Consider the following 20,749-nt stretch of genomic DNA (forward strand, 5'->3'; position numbering starts at 1 on the left):
GCAGCAGTGTAAATCTAGTTTGTCATTGCTGATGGGTTTCACTTTCCTTAAAGGCTTCTGGCTAACAGGGTGTACTCTCCTTTTCATTCCAGGCTTTTCTGCGGACTGTATCGAAGGAGCTCTGTGCTTCCTGCAATAAGACTGTGTACCCCATGGAACGGCTGGTTGCTGATAAGCTGGTTTTCCACACCACCTGTTTTTGCTGCAAACATTGTAAAGCTAAACTGAGGTAGAGCATACTCTTGTTAAACTCTGCCATCCAGCTCCTCTCTCAGCTCAGATGTTTAAAGCAGTATTTAGCTGAATCATTCAGACCCTGAGTCTGTGCTGAGTTAATCAATTAAATTATAATTGGCCTCATCAGCCAACTGCTAATCAGTATTTACCAATTCTGTGTCTGGCCGCCATGGGACTTCAGCAGCTTTACTGGTCCCACCCCAGGAAATTCGGCCAGGGCTCCCGCTCATGTCGAGTCTGTGCGAACCGACACGGCCTGATCTGGAAATATGGCCTCAACATGTGCCGCCAGTGCTTGACACAATACACTAAAGATAGCAGCTTCGACAAGCTGGACTAAATTACAAAAGGAGCAAGAATGCATTCTGGTGCAGTATGAAATGGAAATGCATGTGTTGGACAACTTTCTACTGTCTTCACCTGGAAGAAGTAAACTTGTGTTGCTCCATTTTTGTAAATAAAATTAAATTGTCCTTAAAAAAAAAAATTCCTGTTGGAGGTCTGCATGTGCTGAGGATTGGTATGCCTGTCATAATCAAATAGCTCTGTCTAATTTTATAATTGATCTTTGACTGTTTGAGTGAAGTGCCTGCATTCATGCAACCAATGCCAACAAAACTGAATAACTTCAGGATAGGAATAGAGAAAAGTTGGACAAAAGCTGAAATAAAAAGTTGTCACAGACTCTGATCCCTGTAGCTACGGGGTCCGGTTTGTGTATTGGTTAACTCCAGTTCATATCAATGACTCACATTTGCAAGTTACATTATTAATGATGTGTTGAAAAATGATTTGTTAATGAATGATCTGGCATCTTTACGGGTGGATAAGGTAATGAACGATACCCAATTAAATAATTCTAATTTTCAAACTTAAGACATTTGAAAACTACATAGTTTAACCTCTCTTATCCTTAACATGTTTCCTGTTTGAGAAATTTTATTTATTTCCCTCTCCTAATTCTCTTGCATGATTCATTATCCCCACCTGAAAGCAGGGACATGCCATTAGATACCAGACCTCAGTCAGGGCCCTTCTGTAATTGGCAGGAGAAAGTAGTTTCAACTCTGAATGTGGCTTCCCTTCCATTCAGTTAGCTAGTTACTTCAGCCCTGTGACTTGTGACTCTTGGCTGTCTACAGCCTGAACCTAATGCCTGGACTTTCCCAATCTCTACTGCCTAGTGGAGGACAGGGAGAGGAACCAAACACTGGGAAAGGCCTGGAGTGACAATTCTGAGCAAGATGGGTTGCAAACTCATTGAGAACCAATAAGCCTGGAAGCCACTATGATTGATGCCATAGTAAAAATGTTTATCGTACCAAATTCCTCTCTCTGCTATTTGGACAGAGACACTCACTTCACAGGAAGTGTTCACAGGATAACATGGTCTGCAGCAACTTCCAGACAGTCGAGATAGTTCACACTTTGAAACTTAATTGATATTACTACTGCCAAGTCAGAGTGTGAAGTCCCACCTGTTCACGCCTCCTGGTATTGGGAAACCAAAAGAGAGAGTTGTGAGGGAGATAAAACAGAATTTGTACTACTGTACTTGATTATTTGGTGTACCCATATATCCCTGAGTGATGGTTGGAGTCTTTGGATTTATACAGTATCTTGTTTCCCTTTGTCCCTTCAGTCTGGGAAGCTACGCAGCACTGCAAGGTGAGTTTTACTGCAAGCCTCACTTCCAACAGTTGTTCAAGAGCAAAGGGAATTATGATGAGGGCTTCGGCCGCAAACAGCACAAGGAACTGTGGCAGCAGAAGGCGGCAGACAGTGACTCCAAGTAAGCGCGATGCCATCGTTGGGGAAGGAGCAGCTGGTTAGCAGTGAGCAAAGCGTGAAGCACTAACACCGTGTCTCTCTTTAACTAAGGACACAACAGCTGCAATTCCTCGTTCAGCTTTAAATAGTGTGTAATTTAGGGGCCATTGCTAACATGGGGGAAGGATTGCTGTTGTCACAGTGTGTAGCCACATCATAAAAAGGGTCATTAGAATCTTCTCTGGTCAGAAGTTCCAAGACAAATCATATACATACAAGGTGTTACAAATACGAACCAGAGACTATCTCGGTGACTGGACTTACCATATTGCTGCCAAACGTTGATCTCTAGTACCAACACATCTCACCATTCTGATTTAGGATTTATCCACCGATGAGGCAACAGTGCTATGAACAGCCGACTCCAAACTGCCAGGCCACACAAGTCAATCGGAATAAAAAACAAAAGTAAACCCAGAATGGATAAAAGCAAAATACTGCGGATGCTGGAAATCTGAAATAAAAACAGAAAATGCTGGAAAAACTCAGTAGGTCTGACAGCATCTGTGGAGAGAGAAACTGAGTTAACGTTTTGAGTCTCTATGACCCTTCTTCAGAGCTTCAAACCCAGAATGGGGTTGCCTGAGCTTCATGGGCCAGACTACCGGGGACCATGAGCTGCATATGGCCACATAACACCCTTGTGTTACACACAGTAACCACAGCAATTCTTCCCTCATCTACACATTGCTATGTCTTTGGATTGATAGCCCACCTAATGGGAACAGTTTGCAATTGCACAATATACTCTCAATAATATATATCTTCTTGAAACAGGGTGGCTTTGCCACAGAGAAGTGGTTGTGCCAGATACTATGACTGAGCTTTATACAAAAGGAATGTGAAGACACAATGCCACCTACTAGTCCACTGTGACAGATTAATCTTTTAGTAATTAAAAGTTTTGGAAAGAACCATGGCAATTATGGTGCATCACTTGCACAGCTTACTACACTGTAAACTTTCCTCACAAACCAGAGGGCAGTGCTCCCAACATGACAGTGTTCAAATCAGATTCCTTTTGCTCAGTTCCTTCTCAAAACAGAACAGGTCTGAAAGCAGTTTCAAAGCGGTGCCACAGGCCCTTTAACCCACCCATATGGTCATATATTTTATTAGATAACTAGACATTGGTTCTAATTGTCTGATATATACAGACCCTACTTTATATTCCAGCTCCCAAGTTAGAGAGAGCATGTACAACACCTCTTCTCCCAGCCCACTACAGAGAGCAGAGACTCTGTTCTTACAGAGACCGGTATCTCCCACATCCACCAGAAAACAGATAGAGGTCAATGCAGTCGCCTCGGCACAAGGAGAAGGTCAGTGCTGCTTCCCCTACAGAGGAGGTTGGTGACCCTCTCCCCACTACGGAGAAGGTCAGTGCCCTTCTCCTATTGAGGTCAGTGACTACCCCCCACCCCACCCCACCAACACCTTGCCCATTGAGGAGACCAGTGAACTCCCTCCCCCATTGAGAAGTTCAGTGACCTCCCCTTGACCTTCAGCAGGTCAATGACACTCCCTCCCCCATTGAGGAGGCCAGTGACCCCACCTGTCCCCCATTGAGCAGGTCAGTGAGACCCACCCCTCCCCACAGTATCTGTTTCAGTTTTCTGATGGCTCTGTTTTCTCTCCCAATACTGGCTTAATTTCTGAAAATCTTGCATGTGATTTAATTGCGTGGAATTCAGTGTGTTTATTGTCGCATTGTGATATCACTGAATTTCAGAATTGCTCTCAGGCCCAGGTCCAGCAGATGGAATGCATTTTTTTTTCAACTGAAACTGTGCCTCAGTAATGGGTTAAATGTTAAGAATAATATTTTGGTACTTGAATGTTTACTATGCGTGTACCTATGCATTTTATATTACGGCTCATCAGTCACAGATCGTTTCCGGGTTTCATTTAAAGATTCAGCAGCCTTTTATAAACTATTGATTTACTGGTCCAGTCCAGCGTACCACCCAAAAAAATACCTGTATCAATCACTCTCTCTCTGATCAAGAATTAAAAATACTTAAAAACTAACCAGTGCAGTGACCAGGGGCATGAAACATGGACTGATGTAACAGTGATTAACAGATGCCTCTGGGTTTGCTTCCTGCATTGAGCAAAATTATCATCCCATCTCAATAACCCTTCCCCTTCACTCCCCAGCTGAGAGTGCAGGAAGACAACCTACACCCGGCACTCTGATGCTCTGTAAGGAGAGAAAGTCGGAAGCGGCTGAACTGACTTACACTTTCACTGGCCACAATCTCCAATTGCCATCTGCCCTGTGATGCCATTGAGATTTAAAAGCCTGGATTCATGAGGTGCAAGTATGTGCAGGCTGAGAGACTCAGACTAATTATAGGGAGCACCAGGGTGCTGGCTGGATGGGTAAAAGTATAAAACCATACAAAGGCCACCAAGGGAAGTGGGGGTAAAAGGCATTTATCCCCACTGTCTTTTGTTCATTGCCCCCATCTGGAGTCAGCCTCTGTCTGAAATCCTACAGCACTGAATATTTTTAAACCACTCACATGTGGACTCTGTGTCCACAATAAGCTGTTCAGTTGCCTCATTCCTCAGTGACTCCCTCCTGCTATTGTGTGTGCAGCTCAGGTTGCCAGTCAAGTGAAGCTTCACTGTCTTCCATTCTTACCTTTTTCAGTTGGAGAGCAGAATTACATGAAGCTTAATCACAATGCGAAAGTACTGTGTGTACCCACGCACCCCCATTAAATGCCCCCTCCTCCCCCACACACATACATTCTCATCAAAGGTGGTGCAATCTGCATTCTTATTACCTTGCCCAGGTTCTTAAACTTGCACTTCTACTTTCTCTCGGGGGAGAAGCACATTGCCTCCCCAGCATCATTCCCCACAGACATTGCCTTTCCCCTAGTCAACAGGCTGCCCTGTGATGCTATCAAGTTTGTAAACTTGCTTATCTCTACCTTTGAATATTTTCTTCCCTCTGTGGCTTTTCGTGTGTGTGTGTGTGTGTGTGTGTGTGTGTGTGTGTGTGTGTGTGTGTGTGTGTGTGTGTGTGTGTGTGTGTGTGTGTGTGTGTGTGTGTGTCACATCAATGGCCAGCTGGGAAATTCGCTGTGAGGCCACTCTGGGGTGGGCATTAAGCATCGGCCTTGCCAGTAATGCCCATGCGTTGAAAATGGGAGAAAAAACCCAAGCTCACAAAATTCAATCAGGACAAATCATGAGTAAGAAAGACAGGTACGAATTTGAATTGGAGAAATGTCTTAATTTTAACTCAAGTGTAAATGAAATTCATATAATGAAAAAAATTCTTCTGAAATTCATAAATTGAGAGCTTCACTCAGGCAATATAATCTGAAGTTAAATTCTACCCAGTTTATGGATCCCTATCCTGGAGAGGGATTTTAGTCTGTTGGGAACTCTAGTCAGGTACTGACTGGTCAGCTATGTTGCAACTTTTTTATTGGTGTGTATCCAATTCCACTTCAGAGCCACATGAATGTGATAGTAGAAGTGCAGCCTAAGGCAAAGCTTTCATACCAGGATTGACCAGTGGAATTGGTAGCCTTATTACTTACACACACACACACACACACACACACACACACACACACACACACACACACACACACACACAAAACACACCACCCCCGCCACCCCCCCCCCCATATGTTCTGCACATCTCTAGTAAGGTACAACCTCTCATTAGAAATGTGATACGAAAATAGGAAAAGGAGGCCATTCAGCCCCTCAAGCCTATTCTGCCTTTCAATCACATCATGGCTAACCTGTATCTTATCTCCAATTTACCTGTCTTTTCACCATATCGCTCGGTACTCTTAAGCAGTATAAGTTTGTCAATCTCAGTTTTGAACATTTCAATGGCCCCAGTATCCACAGTCTTTTGAGTGAATTCCATGACCCTTTGTATGAAGCAATGCTTCCTGATTTCACGCCTAAACGATTGAATTCTTATTTTAGGATTATACTTTCTTGTTCTGGATTCCCCACCGGAGCACATAGCTTCTTTATATCTACCCCATAGACACCTTAATCATTTTAAACACAAGTTACTATCACTAACTTGAAGAGATATGTTGAGCTTTCACAGATCAAGGTTAATGCAACCTGGAAACAGGGATTTTTAAAATGTGACATTATTTTGAGGAACTGCATGCGTAAATCTGTGATCAGCATTTCAGGACCTGATGGTGTATGATGTCTTCCCAAAGTGAAACATTTCAAGTGCTGTTTTGTAATGGTTGCATGCATTTAATATTTGGTGGTTCTTGTCCCTTAGACACTTGTAATCATCTTACCGAGAGATGTGGGGCTATGATCCCCTGATACCCAATTCTACTGGATCTAATCAGTGTTGGAATTAGAAATTGTTCCTAATTAAATACAATAACCACACCTTGCACAGCTCTCTGATATAGCACAGCTATTGATACATTGGGCATTGTTTAACACATACTGTGAAAGTATTGCTAAGGCATAAAAAGAATAATGGTCTCTGAACCTTGGTGGGTGGGGTTACAGCAACTGGTCCTCAGAATTGCCAAGTTGATGGAGAAAACCTGGCTGGTGATCAATATCTGGTGAGTCCAGCTAGATGTGGATATTGGACAAGGATGGGATGGGGCTTGACATGGTGGCCAAACAGCCTGCCAGCGTTCAGCATCTACCTGAAGAAAACCACCCCCCTGAGTTAAGGCTTTGATACCTGTGGAACTGCACCCTGATATGGGTTGACCCCTTCAGGAGGAAAGTAAGGGAAGAACGGAAAATGAATTTTAGGTACTTACTGATATCACATGTTTCATTGATGGTCACACAGAAACAAGCCAATTTCCCCAGGGCACAGCAATCAAATGGCAGTGAATGAGACATTATTTATGACACATCTTAGGAAATAATCCCACATTGTACATGCTGAATGTGATAAACTCAACACAATCAGGATACATCAAGTGTGAATGGACCATTACATACTTCATGCATTTACTACATGTTGCATTAGTGTGATTAGTGAATACACATTGCATGCATCAGTGTGAAAGGAGTAAAACAGCAACATTTTTTTTTTAATTTCAAATTTCCAGCATCTGGAGTATTTTGTTTCTATAAATGTGAATGGAGGTTGTGCAATTCAGAGTGTGACCATTTCTTACCTTGTACTTTGCATATGGTTGACACAGCAGTCTCTCCTACCTGAAATTGTTTTGTTCAAACTTGATGCATGTACATATTGTAAAACAATTCGCTGTTTCATTACTCAGTCTGCTTCTCACAATCATTCCCTGAATGTTCCTGCAGAGAGCTGTCACTGTCTGGTTACTGCATTTACAACTTATTGTTACACAGCAGATATCCCTTGATGCACAGGCCTTATAAATATTGTATGTTTGTACCTTTTTTACTGTTTGTATATCTCTGATCACGACTGTTAAAAGTGCTGCTTTTGAATCTGTGGTTACACCTCTGCTTTACAAATGTTAGAGTTTTTGACATTAAAATATCCATTGTGTAACTCTTTGTGTACGACATGCTTAAAAAATAAGGAGAGAGGGTGAAACTCTGTCCCTATATCTGTCTTGGTTTCTTTGATTTCATATTACTGAATGTTAATGTCCAAAAAAATGTTTGCACAATATGTACATTCAAGAATTTTTACTTTTCTGATTAACTATTAGGTTTTCAAATTGAATTCCCAGAAGTCACCACCTTGTCTGGACCTGCCACATGTATATTCCACAAAAGCAACTAGGCTTGGTAAACACATTGGGCTCCATATTAATACAGAGAGCTAGAGTAGAAACATTTGGATCCTGAGGAGCCTGTTCTGTCATTCAATTAGATCATGGATGATCTGCCCGCTCCATTTACTCAATTTAGCTCTCTATACTTTGCCTAACAAAAATCTATTGGACTTGTCTATGAAGCTTCAATTGACCCAGCATCCACAGCCTTTTAAGGAAGAAATTTCCAGATTTTTATTACCCTTTGTGTGAACAAGTACCTGATTCTAATTTTAAGATTATGTGCTCTTGCTCTTCATCATTCCACCGGAGGAAATAGTTTTCAGTGTATACCTTATCAAATTCTTTTAATATTTTAACACCTCACTCGGATCACCCATCAAATTTCAATGCTCAAAGGAATTTCAATCCGAACAATCGGCCTTAAGCCTATTCATGAATATATAATACCATTGATTCTGAGTACTCGGGGCTGTTTGTTCAATGGAGTGAAGTTGACAGAAGAACACCTGTTGGAGGCAGCTGCAGTCCTGAAGTGTATTGGAATCTGAAAGATTTGTATAGCGATGAAAGGTTCTTCTTCACCACCCAGAGATTGCACGTACAAAGCCAGGAGTGCTAATGCTGCCTGCCTGAATTGTCACAAGATTGGTAAGTTCACAGTAAGAGGAAATGGAGGACATTTTGCTACCCATTTCAAGCTCCACTTGAACTTTTCAGCCCATTCTTTAGATGTCTTCTTTCATCCTCCCACAGAGTGCCACTGCTGATGAGAAGCTTGCAGTCTGGCCTCAAGGTGTTTGGCCTCTACCATCACTATCCATAGTTCCAGGCTACAACATGCATATAAAAGTGTATGTTGCTATAGCAAGCCAAACTCCTTGGGGGGCTGGTTGGCTAGTTGGCTGGATGGCCGGTGTGGATCAGAATGGTGCCTACAGCAAGGAATTCAATCCCATAGGGTGGGGTGGATTCGGTACCTTCCTCTTTGCTGTGCATGTGGTAGAGGTCAGGATGCTGTGGGTCAGAACTGCCTTCGGGTGAAGAGCTCAAGAAGAAGATTACAAGGGGTAGAATATTTCAGACCTGACCTGCCAGCGTAAAAGTAGAGGGGCTTATACCCCTGGTCTTGATGGATGTGCAGTCACATAATGCTTTGTGGAGTGTTAATTGACTTGAGATGGGCCTTTCTCCTCTATCTGGGGAACAGGTTCTGCATCAGAGAGCTGGTGGCCGCTGCTGGGACTACACCAAGTTCCATGGTACAAAATGCCAGGAGTCCAGGATGCAGGTAAGTCCAGGAGGTGAGGATGGGGAGGAGGTCTTTTGATGGGGCCAGGAGAGGAGACCCTGGGATAGGGAGTGAGGGGCAGGCGGCTGGGTTGCAAAGGCCTGGGGTGGGGACACCTGCCGGGGGAGGGGACGGGTAGACCTTGTGGGATGGGAGAGGGAACCGCTGATTGAGAAAGGGAGCCTGTGGGGGAGGGCCCCATGCCCCCATATTTTCAGCCAGAGAACCGAGCAGGCTAACCTGTCGGGTGCCCCTTGCCACCAACCTCCACCCGCCAGCCTAAAAACGGCATCCAGACAGGAAGTGGCCATTAATTGACCACTTCAGGGTCTCATTTGGGGTGAGGGTGGGTGGGCTGTCCTTAAAATCACTGTCAGGTTGGGAGCAGGCAGGTGGCGGGAAGGACACCCACAGAGTGGAAAAGGCTCTTACCTCCTGAATCCAGCAGTTTTCATCTCCCTTTAGTTGACAGGTTTCTCGAAACCCAGGAAGCCGGCTGGCCAGGGTTAAATTTAAAATGATAGTTAATTCTTAGGCATGTAGCTGCATTATAATATTTAAATAAACAACCTGCCTCCTGCAATGGGAGGTCTTATGGTGCAGTGCAAAACATCCTTGTCTTTGAGCCAGAAGCTCTGGGTTCAAGTCCAACTCCAGAGCTTGATGGTCACAGGTGTGTTCATAACATGGCCAAACCAATTGATTATTAGCCTGTAAATCCTTCCAATATGTCTATGGCCGGTGGTAAGAGTGGGAGAGACTCCTTGATGTGAAGTGGTACCCCTGTTATGGCCTAGCTGGTTGTAAATGCTGAGTTGTTCAAATCCCCTAATTAATCTGACTCCCAGTTACACCTCCGTTAAGGCAATAGGAAGACACAGATTTTAACAGACCCAGGCAAAGAAACATGATACCCTGAACAATCCAATTCAAATTGAGTTTTCTTAACTTCAGTTCGTTGTAGACAGCAGCTTGAGGCATAGATGCTGAAGGCTTTTCACACTTGTTAGATGTTAAAATGGCTGCCTTTACATACAGTCTTCTCTCCTCTATACATATTGTTCCATTTGAATGCAAATTCGCATTATTTAACTGTCTTTGGACTTTATCTCCCTGATAATAAATTATCATAGTACCAAATTTCCAGTAATCTTTGGGAAAAATAAACACACTGTTTCTAACTTCACCTGGGTATGTGACACATTTCACCCCTCCTTTGAAAACTATCTAGTCTGGGTTATTTAAAAATGCAAATGTTCTTTTACACCGTATATTCTAAACTACCCCCAAGTTTCCCAACTTAACATTTCAAACCCAATTTATCTTCTAGCACATCAAAGCCTTCATACTAGCTGCCTTTAATCCAATTAAGTCTCAGGCACACAGAGACACATATAGTCACAGATACCACTATTTTACAATAAATTCCAATAACATTATTATATCTTCCTGACATCCCCTCCTTATTGAAAAGTGAAATGTCATAATTTAAAAAGATGGCTTCATTTTTATTAACCGATCTTATACTATCTCCTATACTTACCTATATACTTACACTGTTACAGTACCAGATGCATACATCAACATAATATATCTACAGATCCTTTGTATCAACAGAAATTATTTCAGCTCAGTGTCCAGGTTTTGAATATCCAATTTTCACTTTAAGCTTCAAATCTTGATAATGCATCTGCAATCAGATTTTCTCGTCCTGGTGCATGTGTAATCTGTAGATTAAATGGTTGCAATAATAAGTTCCATCTGAAAAGCCTTGCACTTCTGTCTCGAAATTTGTCCAGAAACTTTAAAGGATTGTGGTCTGTATAAACAGTTGTTTCAGATGAATCGTTTGCAACATAAATCTCAAAATGCTGCAATGCTAACACCAAAACCAAAGTCTCCTTTTCGATCACTGAATATCTTCTCTGTTGTACAATCAACTTCCGTGAAAAATACTCTATCAGTTTTTCAATTCTATTTTCATCTTCTTGTAACAGTACATCCCCAATGCCTATATCGCTTGCACCAATGGCCAACTTTAAATTAGCTTGGCCTAAGTGGGTACTGCCAAAACTGATATCATAGTTAATACAGTTTTCAAACTGTCAAATGACTTCTGACATTACAGTGTCCATTGAAACTTCTTGTTCTTTTTAATAGTTCAGTCAGTGGAGCAATAACACTGCTAACATTTGGTACAAATTTCCAATAAAACCCCCTCATGCCCAGGAATCTTAAAACTTCTTGTTTTATAGGCCGGGGAAATCCATGATAGCCTTGACTTTCACGTCTCTCGGAGCCACCTTACAATGCGCAATGGTGTGACCTAGATATGTAACTTGCACTTTTGCATATTCACTTTTAGCCAAGTTCACCACCAAATTAGCTTCTTGTAATTGAGTAAATAATTCTTCCTGATGCTGTAAATGTTCCTCCCACGTCAGACTGAAAACTATCAAGTCGTCGATATAAACAGCACAATTGCTCAGACGTGCAATTACTTTGTCAGTCTTTGAAATATTGCAGGTGCATTTTTTATACCAAACAGCATGGCTTTATATTGATATAGTCCATCTGGTATCGCAAAAGCTGATATCTCCTTAGCTCCCTCCAATAATGGTACTTGCCAATATCCTTTTAGCAAGTCAATCTTTGTGATAAATTTTGATTGTCCCACTTTCTCAATACAATCTTTCAACCGTGGCATAGGATATGAACCCACTTTTGTTGCCGCATTCACCTTTTGATAGCCCACACACAGTCTATGTTCCATTTGGGACCAGCACAATAGGCAAACTTCAGATACTGCAACTAGACTCAATGATATCATTTTGAAGCATGAATTCGATTTCTTTCTGTACTTGTGATAACTTTGCCAGATTTAACCTATGAGGATGTCACCTTAGCGAAGATGAACATCATGTATAGCTAAATTTGTTCTTCCCAGTTTATTTCCACACATATCTTTGTGTGACCGTAATAGCTTCTCCAAATCAGGTATCTCATTATTACATTTAAATTTTCAAGTACCCCCTCATTATCCAATTTGATTAGAACAAAATCAATTTCAGAATCCTGCATTTCTACTTCTTTCTCATTATCTATCACCATTAACACCTCCTTTTGGTATTGAATCTGTAAATTCTTCTAAATGAATTACCTCTCTAAGAGTTGCATATGTTGTTTCTATCTTTAATGCCCGTATCCAACAGTCAAGATTATTTTGTTTTACTCTTTCAAACTCAATATAAGTTTGCCCAGGCGGTTTTCTCATTTTCCTAAATTTCTGCCTCAGGAACCAACTCTTTTGCAATCAAAATAGCCTTCTTACCGCTTCTTGTTCATCGACATTTCTTCTGACTGTGAAGCATAAACCTCAGGTGCTTTACCCACCAATCTGGATTGTAACAACAGTAACAACAATGTCCAGATTCCCTGTGGTCATTTCATTTGTTCAGCTATCTTCTCAAATGAAATAAAGAATGCTTCCACTTTTCTTTCCTCAAACTTTGGAAGAGCTTGTACAAATTTAAACATCTCCCACTGGGTTTTAGGTTAAAGGCTTTTTCATAATTAGAAAATTCCTCAGCATCTGATATCTTCTTTTTAAAATCCAGCTTTTTAAGCCAATACTCTCTATCTTTTTCCTTCATTCTCTTTTCCATTGCAAACTTTTCTCTGTGGAGATCAAGCTTTTACATATTCATTTCTTTTTGAAATAATCTCTCTTTTTTGCCATCTTTTTAATTTCATTCAGTTTTTTCATTTCCAATTCTTTTTCCTTTTTGTTTGCCTCCAATTTAAATTTTCTCAGTTCCCTTGCTTCTTCAAATTCAAGACTCTTCATTTCTAACTGAAGTCTCACTACCTTCAGTTGTGACTCGCTAGCGTTACGTATCACTTCTAACTTTAATTGCTGTGCTATACCTTCAGTTATGTCTGCTTTCGTCGCCCCTGCATGTAACCTCAATTGTAATTTATCCGCCAATTCCATTAACTTAACTTTAGTTACCTTCTGTAAACCAGCCAAAGTTATAACTTCAACTCCCATACAAGTCTGGGCAACTGCCAAAGCCATATTGCAGCCTCAACACTTCAAAAAAACCTCACACCAACTCTTGAATTCAAAACGCTTCTCGTGTGCATAACCTTAAGATTCACCAACTCCAACCCAATCAAGGAATTTCAACTGTATCCCAGACAAGCCCCCAACTATGCTATGGCACAGCCGATGGTAAATGCTGAGTTGTTCAAATCCCCTAATTAATCTGACTCCCAGTTACACCTTCGTTAAGGCAACAGTAAGACACACAGATTTTAACATATCCAGGCAAAGAAATATGATACCCTGAACAATCTAATTAAAAGTTTTCTTAACCTCAGCATGTTGTAGATAGCAACTTAAGGCGTAGATGCTGAAGGCTTTTTGCACTTGTTAGATCATTTACACACAGCCTACTCTCCTTTATACATATTTTCCCCTTTGAATGCAAGTTCCCATTATTTAACTATATCTTTGGACTTTACCTGCCTGATAATAAACATTTATCACAGTACCAACTTTACCAGTAATCTTTAGGAAAAATAAACACACTGTTTCTGAGCTTCACCTGGGTGGGTGACACACTTCACCCCTCCTTTGAAAACATTTGGGTCTGGTTTATTTAAAAATGCAAATGTTCTTTTAAACCTTACATTATAAACTTCCCCCATGTTTACCTACTTAACATTTCAAACCCAGTTTATCTTCTAACACATTAAAGCCTTCAGGCCAGCTGCCTTTAATCCAATTAAGTCTCTCTCTCTCTCACACACACACACACACACACATATAGATACAGATACCACTATTTTACAATAAATTCCAATAACATATCTTCCTGACACCCCTCAAGTTATAGCCTCCGGCAACAAGACAGCAACCTGTTTCATGAAAATCTAGCTACAGAAATAGATGTAAATATGTGCTTGCCTGCCTCATGCGTCAGCAGACAGGCTTGTGAGAGCATCACTGCATTCCAATTTCAGCCAGTATGAGGGCCCTGGAGTGGGAGCCCTGCAGGATTTGATTTCCACCTCAAGAATTGTTGCTGTGGAATGCCACCATATCCAACATACAGGCCGGTGACCTCTGGGACCTAGAAAGGAAAAGCCCATATGCATTATCCTGTGAAAGCCTCACACACTTCTGAGTTGAAAGAAAGTTGCACATGACTCAGTCATACATGCTCCAATCCTAGCAAGAACTAAGAACTCTACACTGCTGAGACAACAGCTTCTGAGGGGTGATAAGGGAATGAGCAACATATGCTGATTTGCCAGCGGTGTTCCAATCCTCCAACCTAACAAAAGATTGACAAACATAGAAACTACCATATGTCAAGAAGCTCAGATTTGTCACTAATTCCTAGGCTCAACAATAAATGCCTCAGAAAAAAGGGCCTGGAATGAAAACTCTTCCACACACCCCGAATGGTCCCCATACCTCCATGCCAATTCATAGTACTTCCATGCCCATTCACCAAGTATACATTCTGCACAGAACCAATGAACCCTAAAAACAATGGCACGTGTGGAAAAGCTTCAAAGACACAGCCATCCAAACTTTCTTAAAAGACTTGCTGATACTACATCCCTATAAAAGTAGCAATGAACCAGGCCTTTAAAGTATCAATAGCAGAAACTACAAGCACTCGACACATCTTTATCTTATATAAGTAAACACTGAGCCATTGACAAAATAGATCTAAGAGAATAAAGCTGTCAATCAAGCAATGTTTTCTCTTGCATGCACCTATTTCAACAGACTAATGGAAGTATATGCTCTCAGCCAAGCATGCATATGTTGTGTTTTGAGACTGTGTTTAATTTAGGCTAAAATGGAGGAATGAAGGGGATCATATGACCTGTTCTGAATTCTGCTGACAACAAACCTGGGCAGCTTGATTGTTAAAGATAAAGGGGAGCACAGGTTGTTTTACTGGGAAGGAGATGCAAGGTGTAGACAATGGCAGAAGCATATATGCTGACAATGTTGGTCTCCAGAGTCCCAGGAAGATGTTAAGAATATCAGGTTTTGTAAACAGTTATATTTAATTGTCCATTTAATTTCAAGATAGAATGAAGTTGGGAGTGTAAAGGATAGCTAATTGGTACATCTACCTAGATACTAGGTCCGTGTAATCACATTACCATGGAGATGGGCTTTGAGAGGGGAAGGATGCATAGGATGCCATTGTAGGATTGGATTACAAGGTATTGCTAACCTAAAAGATACCCCTGAATTTCACAGATAGGTCAGTCTGCCAGGATCTGAGAGAAAGAGAGAGAAAGAGAGAACAGATAGGGGCAGCAAGTATCTATGGTTCACTGTGCAGGAATACAGTGGGTGCTCGCACTTGGATTGAAAAGACCAAATTCATGAAGGTTTAAAATGAGGCTGGAAGATTCACCTAGCTTGGGGAAGCTCCAGGAAAACCCTCAACATGAAAGACAGTTCTGGGCTTAAAAGTTACCAGGCTGGGAAGGAAAAGAATGGAAGTAGACCCTTGAGAGCCAAGAATCACTTTGGACTGGTTCCGAGAGGAATTAATATCTACTTAAGGGACTTAAATATAACCGTGGAGTGGGATTTTCAGTTGCGTTAAAAGTAAAAAGGGAATATTCTATTCTATAAAGTATAAGTTGCCTACAAAAATAATGTTTAGTCAAGGTTGCTTTTAGTTCGTTAGATCGAGAGTGGTGAGAGCAGGGTCATCTGGAGGATAGACAACAGTTAGCATGGCTGCACCGGAGTGCTGCTTTGGGTTGCATTAGAGTGCTTAAGTTGAAGTTTGGTCAGAGAAGGAGTTTAATGAAGTGGGAAGGAAGTGGCCCTTTTATTTTGCAGGAAGTGTCTCCAGCTGCAGCTACTCGAAATCTGCGTTTTGGAGCTGGAGCTGCAGCTGGAATCACTGTGGATCATCCGCAAGGATGAGATTTTTCATGGCTGGTACGTACAGTGAGGTGATCACACTGCAGGTAAAGAGTGCACAGGCATAAAGGGAATGAGTTACTGCCAGACAAAGTTAAGGCACTAGGCAGCTAGTGCAGGAGTCCCCTCAGTTCATCGTCTCTTTAACAGATTTTTTGTTTTGGATACTGCTGGAGGAGATGGTTTCTCAGGCGAAAGCAGCAAGAGCCAAGTCCATGGCACATTGAGTGGCTCAGCTGCACAGGGGGGCAGAAAAATGAGTGGGAGAGTGATTTGGGATTCTATCGTAAGGGGAACAGATAGACGTTTCTGCTGCCACAGGTGTAACATCAAGATGGGATGTTGCTCCCTGGTGTCAGAGTCAAGGATGTCACTGAAGGCTGCAGGACATTCTGAAATGGGAGGATGAACAGCCAGAGGTCATGGTCCATAACGGTACCAATGACATAGGTAAAAAGAGGGATGAGGTCCTGAAAGTGGAAGGGAGCTTGGAAATAAATTAAAAAGCAGGACCTCAAAGGTAATCTTAGGGTTACTCCCAGTGCCACATGCTAGTGAGATCAGGAATAGGAGAATAGACCAAATAAATGCGTGGCTGGAGAGATGATGTAGGGTGAGGGATTTAAATTCCTGAGGCATTGGGACCGATTCCGGGGAAGAAAGGACCTGTACAAGCTGGGCGGGTCGCACCCCAGCAGGACCGGGACCAATATCCTCGCAGGGGTATTTGCTAACACTGTAGGGGAGGGTTTAAACTAGACTGGCAGGGGGATGGGAACCTGAGAAGGGAGACACTAGAGAGGGAAATAAAGATAGGAATGAAAGACAGAAAAGTAGAAAGCAAAAGTGGAAGGCAGGAGAAACAAGGGCTAGCAGCGAATAGGGCTACAGTACAAAAAAAAGTGTAAAAATGTTTAAAGGACAAGCCTAAAACACTGTATCTGAATGCATGGAGCATTCACAATAATGTAGACGAATTAACAGCGCAAATAGATGTAAACAGGTACAATATGATTGTGATTATGGAGACATGGCTGCAGGGTGACTAAGGCTGGGAACTGAATATCCAAGGGTACTCAATATTTAGGAAGGTCAAGCAGAAAGGAAAAGGAGGCATTGTGGCTTTGTTAGTTATGGATGAAATCAGCATGATAGTGAGAGAGGATATTGGCTCAGAAAACCTAGATGTAGAATCAGTCTGGTTGGAGCTAAGAAGCAACAAAGGGCAGAAACATTAGTGGGAGTTGTCTATAGCCCTCCAAACAGTGATGATAAGGTAGGGGACAGCATTAAACAGGAAATTAGAGATGCATGTAACAAAGGTGCTACAGTAATCATGGGTGACTTTAATCTACATATAGACTGGGCAAACCAAATTAGCAATAATACTGTGGCGGATGGGTTTCTGGAGTGTGTATGAGATTTTTTTTAGACCAGTATGTTGAGGAACCGACTAGAGAACAGGCTATCCTAGATTTGGTATTGTGCAATGAGAAGGGGTTAATAAATATTCTTTTTGAGAAGGGTCCTATAGAGAACAGTGAACATAACATGATAGAATTCTTCATTGGGATGGAAAGTGAATTAGTCTGATCTTAAACTAGGGTTGTTAATCTAAACAAAGGTAACTACGAAGGTATAAGGCATGAGTTGACTAAGATAGATAGGGGAATTTCATTAAAAGGCATGTCAGTGGATAGGCAATGGCTAATATCCAAGGAACGAATTTATGCTTTGCAACAGTTATACATTCCTTTCTGGCCCAAAAACACACCAGGAAAAGTGGCCCAGCCATGGCTAACAAAAGAAATTAAGGATAGTAATAGATCCAAAGAGGAGCCATATAAAGTTGCGAGCAAAAGTAGCAAGCCTGAGGATTGGGAGCAGCTTAGGATTCAGCAGAGGATCAAGGGATTGATTCAGAGGGTTAAAATAGTGTATGAGAGTAAACTTGCAAGGAACATAAAAGCGGAATATAAAAGCTTCTATAAGTATATAAAAAGAAAAAGATCAGTGAAGACAAATGTAGGTCCCTTACAGTCTGAAATGGGAGAATTTATAATAGAGAACAAGGAAATAGCAGAGCAATTAAAGTGACTTTAGTTCTGTCTTCACAGAGGAAGACACAAATAATTTCCCAGAAATTCTAGGGAACCAAGGGTCCAGTGAGAAGGAGGAATTAAAGGAAATTAGTATTACTAAAACAACAGTGCTAGAGAAAGTAATGGGACTGAAAGCCAATAAATCCCCAGGGTACTAAAGGAGGTAGCCTTGGAAATAGTTGGTTGTCATCTTCCAAAATTCTGTAGATTCTGGAACAGTCCCGGCATATTGAAGGGTGGCAAACGTAACCCCACTATTTAAAAAAGGAGGGAGGGAGAAAACAGTGAATTACAGACCAGCTAGCCTAACATCAGTAGTAGGGAAAATGCTAGTGTCTATTATATAGGATGTGATAACAGGACACTTAGAAAATATCAACGGGATTAGACAAAGCCAACATGGATTTATGAAAGGGAAATCATACGTGACAAACCCACTGGAGTTTTTTTGAGGACATAACTAGCAGAATATGGGAGAACCAGTGGATGTGGTGTATTTGGATTTTTAGAAAGCTTTTGATAAAGCCCCACATAAGAGGTTAGTGTGTAAAATTAAAGCATATGGGATTGGGGGTAATATATTGGCATGGGTTGAGACTTGGTTAGCAGACGGGAAACAGACAGTAGGAATAAATGGTTCTTTTATGGAGTAGCTGGTGGTGACTAGTGGGGTACCTCAGGGGTTGGTACTTGAGCCCTAGTTATTCACAATATACATCAATGATTTGGATGAGGGAACCAAATGTAATATTTCCAAGTTTGCTGACAACACGAAACTTGGTGGAAATGTGAGCGATAAAGAGGGTGTTAGGCTTCTAGGCGATTTAGATAGGTTGAGTGAGTGGGCAAATACATAGCAGATACAGTATAATGTGGATTAGTGTGAAGTTATCCACTTTGGTAGGAAAAACAGAAGGGCAGAGTATTATTTAAATGGTGGTAGATTGGGAAATGTTGATGTACAAAGGGACCCAGGTGTCCTTGTACACCAATCACTGAAAGCAAGCATGCAGGTGCAGCGAGCAGTTAAGGCAAATGGTATAAAAACAAAAAACTGCGGATGCTGGAAATCCAAAACAAAAACAGAATTACCTGGAAAAACTCAGCAGGTCTGGCAGCATTGGCGGAGAAGAAAAGAGTTGACGTTTCAAGTCCTCATGACCCTTCGACAGAACTAGGTGATTCACTTAGTTCTGTTGAAGGGTCATGAGGACTCAAAACGTCAACTCTTTTCTTCTCCGCTGATGCTGCCAGATCTGCTGAGTTTTTCCAGGTAATTCTGTTTCTGTTAAGGCAAATGGTATGTTGGCCTTCATTGCGAGAGGATTTGAGGAGCAAGAATGTCTTACTGCAGCTGTACAGGGACTTGATGAGACTGCACCTGGAGTATTGTGTGCAGTTTTGGTTTTCTTACGTAAGAAGGGACATACTTGCCATAGAGGGAGTGCAGCGACGGTCCATCAGACTGGTTTCTGGGATGGCAGGAATGTCGTACGAGGAGAGATTGGGCTGACTAGGCTGGTATTCACAGGAGTTTAGAAGATTGAAAGGGGATTTAATTGAAACGTATAAAATTCTGACAGGGATGGACAAACTGGATACAGGGATGATGTTTCCTCTGGCTGGGGGGGTCTAGAACAAGGGGTCACAGTCTCAGGATATGGGGTAGGCCATTTAGGATTGAGATGAGGAGAAACTTCTTCACTCAGAGGATGGTGAACCTATGGAATTCTCTACCACAGAGGGCTGTGGAGGCCAAGTCACTGAATATATTTAAGAAGGAAATCGATAGATTTCTGGACTCTAAAGGCGTCAAGGGGTATGGGGAGAGAGCGGGAGTTTGGCATTGAGATAGAGGATCAGCCATGATCATACTGAATGGCAGAGGTGGCTTGAAGGGCTGAATGACCTTCTACTCCTATTTTCTATGTTTTCAGTGTCGTACGCTCTACTGAACTGGGCAATCTCCTGCCCTCCTTACACATGCTTCCCCTCACACCCTCCCTTCTTCTCTGAACACCCTCCCCTCCCCTGTCCTTCACACCCCATCTGATCCCCACTCTCTACCCTTCCTCCCACTCTCCTCCTTCCCCTTTCTCTCCTGTTTCCTCACACTCTCCCATCTTTCTGCTCACAACACAATCCCCCTCCTTTTGCCTCCTTCCTCTCACAGCCTCCTTCTTCCCCCCACCTTCTTTCCCCTCACAACCCCTCCCTTCCCTTTCACCTCAGCTCCTTTCCCCATCCCCTTTTCTTCCCCTCCCCTCCCCCTCTCCCCCTCCCCTCCTCCTTCCTCCTCTCCCCTTCGCCCCCCCCCCCCGCTCCCTCCATGCACCTTACTCAACAACCCATTGTAGAATATTCTGTAATGACAACCCCACATTCTCCTGAATCCCTCAGCCTCTCTTAAGCCTCTTCCACATTACACCTTTTTGCCTCAGTTGTTTTCTCAGCCCCCACAGAGAACGGCTTTTGTTTTATTTTTCCATTCACAGGATGTCGCTGGCTAGGCCAGTGTTTATTGCCCACCCCTAATTGCCCTTGAGAAGGTGGTGGTGAGTTGCCTTCT

At 42.2% G+C, this 20,749-nt stretch overlaps 2 protein-coding genes across 5 annotated transcripts in view; both read left to right on the forward strand.

Moving 5' to 3' along the window:
• Positions 1-7,585, forward strand: part of limd2 (LIM domain containing 2) — a 58,746-nt gene extending 51,161 nt beyond the window's left edge. For all 4 annotated transcript variants that reach the window (XM_041173600.1, XM_041173601.1, XM_041173602.1 and 1 more), the window contains 2 exons: positions 93-229; positions 1,880-7,585. In XM_041173600.1, coding sequence (XP_041029534.1) covers positions 93-229; positions 1,880-2,033 — 291 coding nt within the window. In that variant the 3' untranslated portion in view covers positions 2,034-7,585. The remainder of the gene's footprint in view (positions 1-92; positions 230-1,879) is intronic.
• On the forward strand, positions 407-577 carry LOC121269126 (40S ribosomal protein S29-like). The gene has a single exon (XM_041173604.1). It carries the CDS (start codon positions 407-409, stop codon positions 575-577), a length of 171 nt encoding a protein of 56 aa, XP_041029538.1.
• Positions 7,586-20,749: the final 13,164 nt, after the last annotated feature.

The sequence above is a fragment of the Carcharodon carcharias genome, chromosome 23 (genome assembly GCF_017639515.1).
Source record: "Carcharodon carcharias isolate sCarCar2 chromosome 23, sCarCar2.pri, whole genome shotgun sequence".
Classification (NCBI taxonomy): domain Eukaryota; kingdom Metazoa; phylum Chordata; class Chondrichthyes; order Lamniformes; family Lamnidae; genus Carcharodon; species Carcharodon carcharias.

What these genes read in the sequence shown, in the direction of transcription:
- LOC121269126 (XM_041173604.1), top strand. Translation starts at nt 407, where the DNA reads ATGGGACTTCAGCAGCTTTACTGGTCCCACCCCAGGAAATTCGGCCAG.